The 14,507-nt window shown below is 39.8% G+C and overlaps 1 protein-coding gene across 2 annotated transcripts in view; it reads right to left on the bottom strand.

The window, feature by feature from the left end:
- KCNN2 (potassium calcium-activated channel subfamily N member 2) overlaps positions 1–14,507 on the bottom strand; it is an 87,456-nt gene that overhangs the window by 59,510 nt on the left and 13,439 nt on the right. For both annotated transcript variants that reach the window (XM_080972515.1, XM_080972514.1), the window contains one exon: positions 2,563–2,981. In XM_080972515.1, coding sequence (XP_080828641.1) covers positions 2,563–2,981 — 419 coding nt within the window. The remainder of the gene's footprint in view (positions 1–2,562; positions 2,982–14,507) is intronic.

Here is a 14,507-nt window from a genome sequence, read left to right as displayed (position 1 = left end):
AACAGAGAGAGGTCCATATGAATTTCCTGGAGTACATGATGATGATGGCTTCCAGACCTTCAAGGAAGGATCAATGGCCCAGCCACTGCATTACATGCAGAAGGCCCCAGGTTCAAGATGGAAGGATTTGGCGTTAAGAGAACTTTTACTGATAAGTGGGGAATCAACTAGTAACATATACATGATGGCACAAGTAGTTTGTTTAAACTTTCCAATGCAAAATTGGAAGTTGTTACATACAGTCCTTTTGTAGGGAGGAAATAGTGTATTTCAGGGGTGCTCAAACTTTTTTCAAAGAGGGCCAGATTTGATGAAGTGAACATGCATGAGGGCCAACCAAAGCCGCATGAGGGCCAACCAAAGCCGCATGAGCATTGTAACCATGTAACTGGGTCACAACACTCCAGTGACATTTTCAACACAACTTTACATTCTCCTTAACCTTTGGTAACCAAAATAAAAAGATAATTATCTTTTGTTTGAGCCTTAACAGTATCCGGCAATCACCCTTTGTGAGCCAAATCAATTAACAGCCAACTGGCCTGCTGACCAGTGTCATTCCCACACGTATTCCTGTCTGACCTGTTCCTGTATTGGAAGCCTTTTTCAGCAGGGGAAAGAGAGGAATGAAATGGGCATGTTTTCCCATTTGCTTCTAGTAAAACATTAAGAAATATTTTGATTACAGGCAAGCCCAATCTTCTCTCCTGTAAAGGTTTCCTATTTAATTTTACTATATTTTAAAACTTGGCTAATAAGTAACTTGAAGCCAAAGCAAATGACAGCGATTCAGCACAGCCTTTTTTTTTTTTTTTTATTTTGGTGAGGCTTACAGCTTTAGGGGAACATTTGCAGCATGGTGTGCAGGAAATTGGGCGTGCAGCTCCAATTAATCCGAGGAAAAAAGTATCATGTTTTTTAAAAGTAGCATTTAAGATTTATATATATATATACATATGAGAAATATTCATAATATTTACAATGAGAAATCCACCACACCCATTATGCAATTCCTCTTTGGAACATGGGAGCTTAGTCCTCCCCTGTCAGGCTTCAAGGAATCCGCTCCCTCCCACGGTGGCAGCCAAGAAGCAAATAAACAAGAAGAATTTCTTATCAAATTATTTATTCACTATGCACAGAGAGAGACGAAGGAAAGCAGTCTCCCCTAGATAATGGCATTGCTCTGAGTAAGGTTCCACCCCTTCCATCTCTCCTATTCTATGTCATCCATGCGGCGGATAAGCTGAGCTTTCTGTTCTATCACCCTTAATGCCCGCCAGGTCCTGGGACAGAGGGGGTCAGGAATGCTTTCCAAGGACACTGAGTCTGTCAGCTGTCTCTCCCCTGGTGCTTCTTCTTCTTCCTGTTGTTCCTCTTCCAGTATTTCCCAGCTTCTGCCCCCGGCAGCCTCTGAACTATGCCCTTCTGCAAACCGCTGTTCTAAATCTATACTGTCTTCCTCTTCTCAGGAAGGTTCAGGAGAAGGTGGGGGGCAGACCCCACCATTCCTCCTCAGTTCAGCCCCTGACACCCCTCCTTGCAAGGACTGTTTCAGTTATAATAAGCTACATTAATTATTTTTATTAAGAAGAATGCTGGAATTCATAGAATTACTGGGTGGATGTGAAGCAATAGTCCAAGCCCTCTCCCATTCCCAGCCAAGTTGCAAGGTAAGAACATCTGGATATATGTACATCACCACTCCAACGTTCAGCTTACATAATACTGTATAAAAACACATTTACAGTGCAATCCTATAAATGCTGTGTCCAGGACACAGTGCATTGTTGGCTTGTTCTCATAGTTCTTTTCCCTGAAACAAACCACAAGTGATGGCTCACACATAACCACTGGTGCGATTTGAGTAGCATGAACCAGCAGGCCTGCCTGGTTCCCAGTAAACCATGGTTTGTTTCCCTCATTAGTGTTACATTCAACCAAGGCCAGTGACATTAGGCCTATTAACTACACGAGGATCACGTTCACCAACATCTGTGATGCCCCAGTTCTCCTGTATCCTTCCCCAGTTTTAAATGTGCATCATCACATTAATAACCACATCACAACATAATTAAAATACCTGAGATATAAACTGGAATGATAATGACAAAATAGATTAAGGCTGCAATCCTATGCACATTTGCCCAGGGAGAAAGCCCAACAGAAGACTGTCAGTGGAACTGACTTCTGTGTAAACACACACATATTGTACTCTTAATAGTTCCCAGCCAGTTTCTTAAATGTTCTAGGTAAGCCAAAAATAAACCACAGGCAGATTCTGATGACTTAAATACCAGTTTAGGTGAAAGCAAAATAAATATCACTCAGCATCCTGTGATGCTATAGCAAAGTAATGATACAATTTAATAATCTCCTTAAAATGCTTCAAAGGCAAGGAGCTAGCAATTATAGGGAACAGAAGTGACATAAAGCACAAAACAACTAACATTCCTGGGGGGGAGGAGATGCATTAATAAAGGTCACATCCACACCATACATTTAAAACACATGGCTTCCCCCTGAAGAATCTTGGCACATCTTAATAAAATGGAGACTTACCTTTCGCAAGCTCTGACAGTCCATGCAGCAATTATCCACAAGGAGATACTAAAAACCAAGAGTACAGTTCCCGGACATATTGTCATTAAAGTCTTCATAACAAAACGAGTATTGAAGTTTATCTTATTTAGTGCTCCAATGCTTCTGGATGAGGCATCAGTGAAAAGTTTGCTATGCAAAAGCATAACTCTGGCAATAAGATATAGTCTTAAGAACATTGGTATGGATAAAATTATATCCACATCAGCTATTGTTGTAGATGGCGTATAGGAAAAGGCAAGCCGAGCTGTCCATGTGAATGTATAGTTGCCAGGGATAGGATGTATAGCACACACCAAGATTTCCAGGCAGATGAAGAAAATGCGCTCATAAGTCATGGCTATTCTCCAATCATCTGCTCCATTGTCCACCATGAACAGCTGAAAGAGAATTGCAGAAGACTGACTTTAGCGAAATATTTGAAGAGATGTATAAAGAACATGAGTCATATTCTGAAAAAATAATTCATTTGAAAACATTAAACTTGTGATGTTTTCTTCCTTTTTTTTTACTTCAGGCATTATTCAGAATCTCTCTCTCACACACAGCTCTATCTAATGTTGAAATGAAATCTGTATATATGTTGTTGGTGTAACGAAGTTCCTTACATTAGTCGCTCAAACGCTAATAACAGATACAACTTAAGACACATTTACCTTACTGCTTTGTAAATAGCTGGCCTAATCGTTAGTTCCTCACCACAAATGAACAGTGAATAAGGTGAACAATTAAAAACAGGTTAGTTATGAGGGAGATATTGGAGTGACTGGTTGGGTGGTGAACCCATATGTATTGGTAGATGTATGGGAGAATAATGGAGTGAACAGCGTTGGCTGAGAAAGTATTGCATGATTTGTGTAGATGTAAGACAGAATTTAGGTGTGAAATGTTAGTGGGGTGAGTGTTGTATATCTTGAGTCAGGCTGAAGATGGAAGGGATCCCTGGCTCTTACAATATTTTCAAAATCTGCTGCTATGTTTTTGATTCTGAAGGGCAATCGTACTGTTTTATACTGAACTGCATTTCTGTTTTGTACTCTATTGGAGTTTTTATGGTTTGTTTTAGAAATATAATTGTCAGGCTGCTGCCAGAGACTCCCAGGGCTGGTTGCCCAGGAACGTACAAAGACAAGGAATGTTCTTACCGTCCACTTTTTATTCAGTATTTATAGAGAGGGGCTGTAGAACCCAGCCTCTTGGAAAATGGCATTGTCCCGAGTGAATCTCCACCCCCACCCCCTGCCTCTCCCACTTCCTCATTCATCATCCTCATCACCTTCTCTATGGGTGCTGCTACATGCCCTCTGTCTTTGAGCTTTTTGCTCTCCTACTTTCAAGGCTCGCTGGGTTCTGGAACGCTTTCTGAAGACACTGCATCCATCAGCTGTTGCCCCCCTGGTGCTTCCTCTTCCTCCTCCTCTCCTATTATTTCCCCTCATCTGCCTCTGAACTGTGACCTCCCTCAAACCCCTGTTGTAAATCTAAACTGTCTTCCCCTACTCTGGAAGGGTCAGGCTGGGGAGGCGGTCTCCACCATTCCTCCTCTGCACAGTCCCTGACAATAATGCAAACATACTGTATGATATTTCTTATTTTGAAAACCGCTTAGAGCCTGTCTTAGTTTAAGCAGTATATAGGGCAGTATACAACTAACCTGTCCCATCAGCACAAGGTTTTCTGCATGCACAATGAGACTTTGCTCCCTCTCCTCCTCCATGTGCTCCACAACCCCCCAAAATCTACTCCAGAGGGTTGTGAGAATGCCCAGAACAGATCTGGGGAAGGAATGGAGAGATGAGATGGGAAGAACATATTGTGTTGCAAACAAAATCCTTGCGCTGATGGAACATTCACTTAGTGCTATGTCGGATTCCAGCCATATGAAAAAAATAAATAAATGTACAGCAAATATTTTCGTAAACTGTGAGCATTTTTACATGAATATCCCCATGGCCCAGAAGCATTATGGATTAGAAAAATCCCAACAGAAGCATGGCTCAAGTTATCACTATTGTGTTTCTATGGAATTATAGCTAACTTGTTGCTATTGGGTATGACTCCAATACATGATGTGTACTTCTGCCACCAATAATCTTGCTCACCTTTTCAGGCTTCTTAGTAGACAATCCCACCATTAAACTGGAAGGATACTACAGCTTCTCACATGACTGTGTATCTTCAGAAAGTATGTGTTTAAAAATGTCCCCATATCAGAATTTCCCTCATTGTGAAAATTTTTATTAGAATAAATGTGTGCAGAGTAGGGAGCAAGATCACACTCACTGTCTTTGCTCCTGCCACCTAGACAAATCTCCCTATCTATAACTGAAAAATTCATCAGTATAACAAATAACCATAGGCTAGCCATCAGTTCTTGCATGGTGCTCTTGTAATGGATGGAGGGATGTGAGAGAACATCCTTTGCATATCGGGTGGAAGACGATGTCTCTTACCTCTGGCAGTTTGTTACCTATGTCTAAAGAGGTTTTTTTAATAATAATAATAATAATAATAATAATGGAGAATTGAATCATGTGAACCCCAACTGCAATCGGAAGTGGTAGAGTTGTGCTTTCCATCTTAGTAAGACCAAGGACTTAGTTTTAAAAGTTGCATGGAAATAAATGGACCAAGTTCATACAACATACATTAAAATTTAATCTTGAAAATTACTCAAGGAAAAGAGTTATTTAACTGTTCGGTAAAGAAAATTAAAATTTTAATATCGTTAAGCTTGGTAGAGAATATGATTCATGAGAATAAAGCCATTTATATTTTATTAGAAAAAGAACTCCATCATTTTTCTTAATAGTCCAGATACAATGTGCAAGTTCCCTCTATTAGTGTGAATATGGGTGCCTTACATAGGTGGGATCAACAATTAAGCGGAGGTTTCTCTCAACCGTGCTCTGCTGAAGGCAGGTCTCTACCAGGACAGAAGGTGCAGATTGTTGTCAAGCTACCACAGGTGGGAAAACCACTGGTGATAGCCTGACCAGGGCTGAGGGATGTCAGAGTATTCCAAAGAAAATGGAAAAGGAAGCTGCAGTTTGCATGTTCACCTGAGGTCAGGAACGGAAATCAGCAAAGCAAACATTATGGGGTATATGTTCACATCATACTGTTGTTGTTTTTATGTCTGCGGATGATGTATCATTAATGAGCTTTATTTGTGCTTTTTTGAAATCAAAGTTAGTTATGTAAATAGTTACATAACTTATGTAACTTCCATTAAATAGCAGAGAACAAGACGAATAATGGAGTTCTTGGCAGAAACCAAATTGCAGTGGAATGGAAACAACACAACCTTCTTGCATTCCCAATAGGGCACCAAAACAAATTGTTTCAGGGGTGGAGCAGGGCTAGCAATGGATGGTCTGGATCCAAACCAAATTGTTTCTGTCAGGATCCCAAATTAGGGTGCAGCGCATGCAGCAAAAAGGGAAATTGACTAACCTCGGTCCACCTTCAACCTCAGTTACCCATTGTTGGGAATGTTAATGAACTACTTTGTAAGGCAGCAATACTGTTATCTCATTCTGTAGTAACTAAAGGGTCACAGAAATAAATAACATGGAAATAACTTACAAGACAAAGGCCAAAAAGCCACACACCAGAAGTCCTATCCAAATATTCCATGCCTACTTATTCTAGATAAGATCCCCTGAGATTTCCATTCAAACATCAGTTATTTTAAGATGATAGTACTCATATCAAGATGTCTTAAACTAGATACAAGGAATCTTGATGAGAGAGATGGATACTCATAAATATGTATCTGAGTCATTCAGATACATTCACCTGGCAATTCTGGGCCTTTCCTAAACAGTACTGTGCTTATCTCTAATGACTTGCAAATCACAACATGATACAACTTGGATATATAAAATAAGAGTGAGGCATAGGGCCACAATATTTTTAAACAGTTAAAAACACTAAAGATGTACCACAGATATGCATTAATCAAAAAACAAAACATTGTGCTAGGACTCACCTTCAGGAATCCTGATCAATGCAAAAGCATCAGTTTGAATGTCCATATTGTTACCACAGACATATCATATAACCTCTCCTAGGCAAGCTTATCTAATCTAAATGCTTCTTTATTCTGAACATGTCTTCCATATTCTAAAACACCCTTGGCACATGACATCCTGCCCAGTGCCAACTCTCCAGAGCTGTTTTTCTAATTGGGATAAAATGCATGAACCACAAGAAGATTGGCTTGTGGGGAGGAAAGAGGTTTCACTATAATTACATTTTGTACACATTGTTCTCACGGCAGGTTCTGGGTAGGAAAAAGGACAGATGAAAATGAAGTTTTAGGCTAATGTTCACACTTGGATCCTTGTTACCTGGTTCAAAGTTCTCATTTCATTTAAACTACAAGACATTTCATGACTTTTCATACCGCTCAGTCATGAGGTTTTATAACAAGAAACCTTTTCACGTTCCTTTCTATATAGACTTCGAAGCTGTCTCATATCTACCAAGTTCTCCTTCAATGAAATACCTGTCTAACAAGTTTCCTGACTTAAATTGCTTGATGTTTCTCATCTACATTTTGCGTGAGTAAAAACTCAACATATCCCTCATTTTCTATGGAATTATGTAAAGGGTTTCAAATGTAGGAATATATTTTTGAATAAATCAATCTTACATGAACTGAAGATGAAATGCAGCAAATTACATGAGATTTTGGTTTTCTACGTTGTAAGTACAGAGCACCCAAAAACCAGAGCACCACAGACAGAACAAATGAAGATATAATTTACAATTTGCACATTAAATGTGCTATAGAAATGATAACATGCTATTTGATGCAGCCAAATTATTTCTGGAAGTGTAAAACAAAGGTTTTACAGTGTTAGGCTATGTATCTACGCTGGTCCTTATATCAAATTATTGCTCCCTTTAAAGAATGCTGTAGGAAGTTTTTATTTTTTCATATCAGGATGATCAGAATGCATTACCTGTTAGTAGGTGCTGAACCTGTGATTCCGAATTAAAAGTGAATGAAGTTGCTGTGAACTCTTTGACATCCTAAAGCCCTGCTCAAATTTCTCTTCTGCTTGTAACAGGACACTATCGGTATTCTCCATTTCCTGTCCTGAACTGTAGTATAATATTAATGTGTAGCATTCAACACTATCAGTCCGCTTCAGATTCCTCCCTTTCAACATGTCCAATGCAGCTCAAGAGGGGGACAAAAATGTCCTTAGAAGTTGGTTGTTCTTTTTCATGTGGGTCTGGGACTACCAATCACTGGAGGATGCTGAAGTAGTGGCTATGCTATGCTTCATCACTGCACTAACTCAACAAGTTCCTCTTTTGCCTCTGTCACTTGAATACAGTTTATAGAAAACATTCTGGTCTCTGTGTAACCAATCTACTGTCCATAAGCATGCACTTGCATGACTGACTAGCTGGCCACAGATGGTGTAGCCAGCCATTTCTGCAATTACCTATCCATTCTGATTGTAGGAATCGCCATTGGTTATATCCATTGTCAGTGAGTTCCCTTGATGTGATGTTGTTTATATAAATGGGTACCTGCGCATGCTGAGGTTCTACTGCAAACCAGTTGTTAAAAACCGAGTGGATTAATTTAATGGAGAGATGCTGTTAATATACACTCATAGGCTTTCCAGACACAGAAATGTCTGGCATTCTCCTCATTGAATGCTTGCCCCTTAAAGCCCAGATGTTGTAGAAACTGAACTGATAAACCCCTATCACTTGTTTTCTTTCCAGGTCATTTACCCCTCTACTGAAACTATTTTATTTTTTTAAATACTTTCAATACAATATCTTTCTATAATGCAATTCTCACCTTGGAGAAGACAGGTTCTCATTTTTCTATTATGATATAGAACCATTTTGCATAGGGAACCATATGAGTGTATCTTAATAGAATTGTCATTAAGAAATAGTTGCCATCATAGATCATTTATGTTGCCAATATTTTAAAGAGTTATCAGAAGCCTATATGCTGGATAGGACAATTTTGGCTCCAGGGTAGAAGAGAAATTGGTACAAAGGGTAGTGGGCCAGCATAAAGCAGAGCAACTGGATTCTGAACTTTTGTTTTGTTTTTTTAAGAATTCACTGCCTCATTAACTTATATTAGAATGATATACATGTATATTTAGAAGTGAGTAACTTTATGCTTAATGGAGCTTATTCCAACCTAAATTAAAGTGGGTACAGGAGTGCAGTAATCAGGCCAAATTAAGATTGGTTGAAGTCTTGGAGCTATACTAATTTGCAAAGAAGAACCCCAAAACATGGCCCATTATAGTACAAAGATGCCAAATTTGACATCTACAACATAAAGTCTCCTTTTGCAGCTGAGAATTAGCAATTGATCCAAGGCAATAAGTGAGCAAAACAATGATGAGTACATTAAGTTCAAAATGTGAAACTGCAAATAGAGTATTTTTGTTGTTTATCAGCCCTGGCAAACTGATCTGTGGTTGTCTTTTGCTGTTAAATATCTGGAGTAGAATCTAACTATCAAGCATGGTGGGAGGGGGATGCCTGCTTTCCTAGTTTTGCATGTGTTTTCATATCTAACGCTTCATCAACTCATTTTGTCTGTCAATGTTACATTACATTTATACAGTTACAGATGTTCACTTATATAAAAATGTATTATCAAGTTCCACAAATGTTTCGTTTGCATGGCTTAAGGTTAGTATTAGGGGAGAGCAGAGCTCCTGAATCTTTAACAGCCCCGCGACAGTCAGAAATTAAACAGGGTAAGGCATTTCTAGAATGGAAATACAGTTAGGGGGAAAGCTTTATCTGTAGGCATTTTGTGTCTATCATCATATTATTACTTGTGTGTGGTCCCTGTTTACTTCTGAGCCCTCTCTGCCACCTGCAAGACATGGCACAAATGTGCATATCACAAAGAGTATGCAAATTTTGTGCAACTTGGTGTCTTCTTCTGTGAGTGTAGAAGAGAGCCCAAGCAATATACTGCGTACTGGGCCTATAAAATTCTGCTGGGACCCCTGTTTGGCTGTAATAAAAATATTCAACACTCTCACGAGTTACGTATGTGTGTGAAAATCCGGGAGCATTTTAGTTAGATGAGCTTTTGAAGGTTATAGATACTTGCTAAATAGAGCAGACTGGGTTGTACTCATGTTGGTTCCATGCACAAGTTGCCAGAGGAAACCCATGCATTACAATCTTAATAATTTCTTCATTTTAATATTTAATAACACACTGCATGTAACAGGTAATCCAATTATAATTCAATACAAGCCCAGGTCTTCATGAAGTTGGAGTAAACAATGTAGTTGGATGAAACTCCTCAAGTTTCAACATTTGAAGCCTTCTGTAAGGTGAGCAAGCAGAGAAACCAGGTATTATTCTACGTTAACCCACTGATTTGAGGACAAAGGGCAAATAGCATCATACAGATGCCCCTTTCTGCTGATCTGTTTCTCAGCCGCACCAACGATGTATAGTATGCCAAGAGTGTTCAGAGTCGTTTAAGAGGCTTACAGCTCAGCTCAATTATAGGTGCAGCCAGCTTGCCTTGTGTGCTTTGAGATGACACTACAGATTTTTCTCCATTGCTGTTGAGGACTAAACTATTTATCTTAAACTAGGAAATAATACTAATTCTCAGAGATATCAGAATATGGCACTGAGGTGATGGAAGACACACTGAGAACAGATTACGTCTGCAGACTGTGCTGTCACTGAATGGATTTGCTGATTTTTTTAAAAAAAAGCTTTGAGCCACACACAAAAACTGTACTCGCAACTGCCACTTTCTGCAGAACAAAACTCAGGACTACTTTTGCCATTTGTTCATGTAGATCCACATTTTTGAAATCCTGTTCTAAATGGAATGCTGTCTTCTGATCCATCCAGCATAGCAATATTTTTTTCTGTCTCCATTGTGGATGATGTGTGCTGATCATTACGCATTTTCTGCATTTGTTCCTGCACTGGGTTCTATATCATGCCTCTGTCTTCTTTCTCCTGCCTCCTAGCTTAAGAAAATCTCTTCTGTCACACAGTGACAGACTCTAGAAGTATACTTGCTTTGAATGCAACCTTTATTATATTAGATGTCTGAGGAAATAAGAAACAGTGTTTACTTTCCAACAAGTAATCTTTGCTAAGGCTGTTAGGGAAACTAGCATGCTTGTATACAGGGAAGTGTAGTGGTTAGGTAAGCTACTGATATAAAAATAAAATATTGTGACACCTCAAACACTAAGGACTATATCCAACTGCTGCCCTTGCACAAGGGCAAAGACTTTTGATCCATCTGCTCATGGAAGAGGAAGGCAATATTTGCCATTTACCCCTGCCCAGCAGCACCAACACACTGCAAATCTGTGGGAGCGGGAATTGGCAAAACATCAAAGACTGGGTGTTAGGAGGCACTAACTGGATATCCCCCTAACCCTAACAAATTTATTATGGCATAATAAAATGTGCGCCCAAAGGGATAATAAAGTCTTTAAAGTAAGGTTACCAGATTTTTTTCAACGAATCCAGGGACACATTTTTTTAAAAAAAGAGGGGAAAAAGTTATTTTTAAAAAGTTATTTAAAAAAAAAGAAAAGAAATATCTTCTGTGGTCTCCTCTGTCGTGCGGCCTTCCTCTGGGCCCCGGCCTGCTCTCTTGGAGCGCTAGCTGCTGTGGAGTAGGCTCAGGTAGGGCCTGGGCTTGGAATGTCCTTGCCCTCCCGGTGCTCTCCTACCTCTTTTCCTCAGCAGCGGCAGCGGCGCAGCAAGGTCAGGGCTCCCCTCTTTCTTCTCCTTCCTCTTTCTCTCTTCTCCTTCTCCTCTCTTCCTTCTCCCTGCGTCAGCTCCAGGGTTTTCCTGGCCCCGGAGCACCGCTGGGCAGTCAGCCGGGTGTTCTCACTCCTGGTTCGATTTGGGTCACGGGGGGGCTGGTCAGCGGTTCCCCCAGCTGATGCGCCAGGCGTCCCTGATTCCCCCTTGGTAGTGGCAGCGGCGGCAGCAGTCTCAGTAGCCCGGAGCCAGCCTGGTAGCACAGTTGGCTCTGGCTGGCTTCAGGAGCTGCCCGCTGCCGTGGCACCCGCCATTTTATCTCGCCGGAAGTCCCCATACGATGTGTCTTGTGCCATTGAATCAATCACGCAATATTCATTCGCTACTAATAAATCTGCAACACTTAAAATATAAATCTGGGGACATTAAATGAAACCTGGGAACATTCCAGGGACAGATTTTGTGCGGGGACAGATTTGTAAATCCGGGGGCTGTCCCTTGGAAAAGGGGACGTCTGGTAACCATACTTTAAGGTGCCACAGAACTGTTTGTTGTTTTGCTAAAACAAACTAACCCAGCTACCCTTCAGGAGACAGATAGTAGTTAAGGATTACTGAATATCACTGGGGCAGTGACCCCCAAAAGGCATTTTCTGCCACTGCCTGTGAACCTTAGAATGCCCTTCCCTCTTCCATACATCCACCAGTTGCTTCAAACATCTTGTAATGATATATCTTCTTGCCTAGGTTTTTCCTGGTCCTTAATATAGGATTCCCCTTATTCCAAGTTTGAGATATAACATCATGCAATGTAGAATATTTTCATATACTGTCACGTGTTCTAGCAAGAAAACTCCCACTGGTGGATATGTTAGGCTGTAAAGGACTTGGGTTGTTGTAACAATCTAAACAACTTCTATATGTAAACCAACATCTACCATCTTGGACAATAATGGGCTATCATGGACAATCAGAAGGCTAGCAAGTTGAAAATGGACCCAGTTATGACTGAAATAATAATGATTGATAAGTACAACCCAAGAAGGGTAGAGAAATACAACAATATGCAATCTTCTAGATCTATTGCTCTGTTCGAACTTCAGATCGCCAATAGTCCTCCTGTTCATCAACTTCCTCTTCTGATATTATACTTTTTATGGGAGTTATACATGAGCAGGTCAAAAGAAGTACATTTCACCAATGCACCAGAACTTGTTGCACCAGTGACAGTGTTGCCTTCCAGGGATAATGCCAATTTTTACCCAAAAAAAAGAGCAATAAATAGCCCAAGGCATGTACTGTAAAAGGTTTCTTTTCACTAAAAATGCCTGCCTCATTCTGCCAATTTTATATATTACAGCAAGATGCTGAAAGGTGGGATTTAATATTCAAGCTTTGCTGAAAGATGCAATTTGTAATTTAAACATGCCAAATTATTCTGACAGCAAAGTTGTGTTTTATGTTTCAGTTCAAGATCTTTGGCAGCCCATCTGACCAAATATGAAGTCCCATTTGGCAGAATTTGTTACACTACAAATCCAAACAAGTGTCTGTCCAACATTTTTTTGAAAATCTGCAAGGAAGGAAATTCTATAACCCCACTAAGCAGCTTATTTCACTGCTTAACTGCTCTTACATGATATTTTTTAAAATTACCCAAAATGTAACTTCCTGTAAATTAAGCCTACTCCTTCTTATCCTGTTCTCAAGTGATGCAATGAACAATTGTATTTTTATCCACTCATATATTTCACAATATTTGAAGTTTGCCAACATAACTGCTAATCTTTTAGCACACCAGATTTGATGACATGCAAAATACCATTCAGCTGAATAATCTGTTTATTTTAAACAAGAGGCACATTCTACAAAGACAGAAGGACGATGAAGTCTCACCCCCAAAAATGATTGTTAAATAAGTTCTACAGGAGCCAGAAGCACAATATCCAGACTGAAAATAAAACCTTAGTCTGTTCTGCCTTCACAATTCAAAAATATATACAGAAGCTAGATGTGGCTTTGTCTGCTTTTGTGCTGACCAATGATGACAAACTCTAAAACTTTACTTTTATAGAATGGTAAAATTCAAATGATGCATTTCTTCTAGTAATCCTATTGTATAAGGTTTTACAAATGTAACATGAATATAAATATTCAAAACATCTGCTGCTAACAATAACTTGGAAACAAACTAATAATGAACTGTTTATTGTCTGTTTTAACATAGCTATTGTTTCTGAGTAAACAAGCTATTCTATAAAAGGACATTTATGTTTCTTAATAAATCTGCCAATTTTCCAATGGTGAGAAGTTCAATTTGCAGTTGAAAAGTTATCTAGCTTATTCTCTAGTTTTGATACAAACAGGAGAAGAATATGACTTGTATTCTAAATCACCATTCTGTGATCAGTTGATCTTTCCATGTTTTTATTTTATTTATAATAATACTTCTGATCCACCAAATCAACAGGAGCATTAAACCATTATAAAACACAGAAAGGTTTTGCTTGTTTAAAGACTTCTTCAATTAGCTGAACTCTTTCCACGAACAGAAGAGCAAAAACTCCCGAGCGTTTGTATTTGCTCAATTAACAAATCCTAACACTGGTTGGAGAGAAGTGGAATACAAAAAGGTTGTGGAGCCGCCGCCACAGCTGAACCTATGCTCCTCACACCAGCCAGGACAGAAGGGAAGGGAGTAAAATCCATGTGCTTTTTGCTGCATGAGCTTTTAGGCCAGACCAAGAGGTACAAGTCATGCCCCTTTGTGGGTGTTAGCCAGTAGATTCTTGGCTGTCTCCACTTGGCCACACACACACACACACACAAACACAGAACACCCCATTTTGTTCCCTTCCACCATACTCTGCAACTGCAGTGGGGCCTCCGTAGAAGCAAAGCCCTCTATCCAATTCACTGGTGGAGGCATCCAGATAAGGGTTTAGGATTTCTGCCTTAGATAGAGTAGGAGGGAGACTAGAATATTATTCCAGGAATAATGGGACAGCAAGAGAAGCCACTTGAGAGAGCAAGAAACCCTGAGACTGCTGACGGTAGCAAACCTGGTGGAGCAAATGTTACAGGCAATGAAGTGTCAGGGTATGAAAGCAGAAAGATAAAGTGAGTGGCTAAGGTAAG

Source organism: Podarcis pityusensis (genome assembly GCF_964106645.2).
Source record: "Podarcis pityusensis genome assembly, chromosome: 11".
NCBI lineage: Eukaryota > Metazoa > Chordata > Lepidosauria > Squamata > Lacertidae > Podarcis > Podarcis pityusensis.
This window is presented reverse-complemented; position numbering and strand designations above follow the sequence as displayed.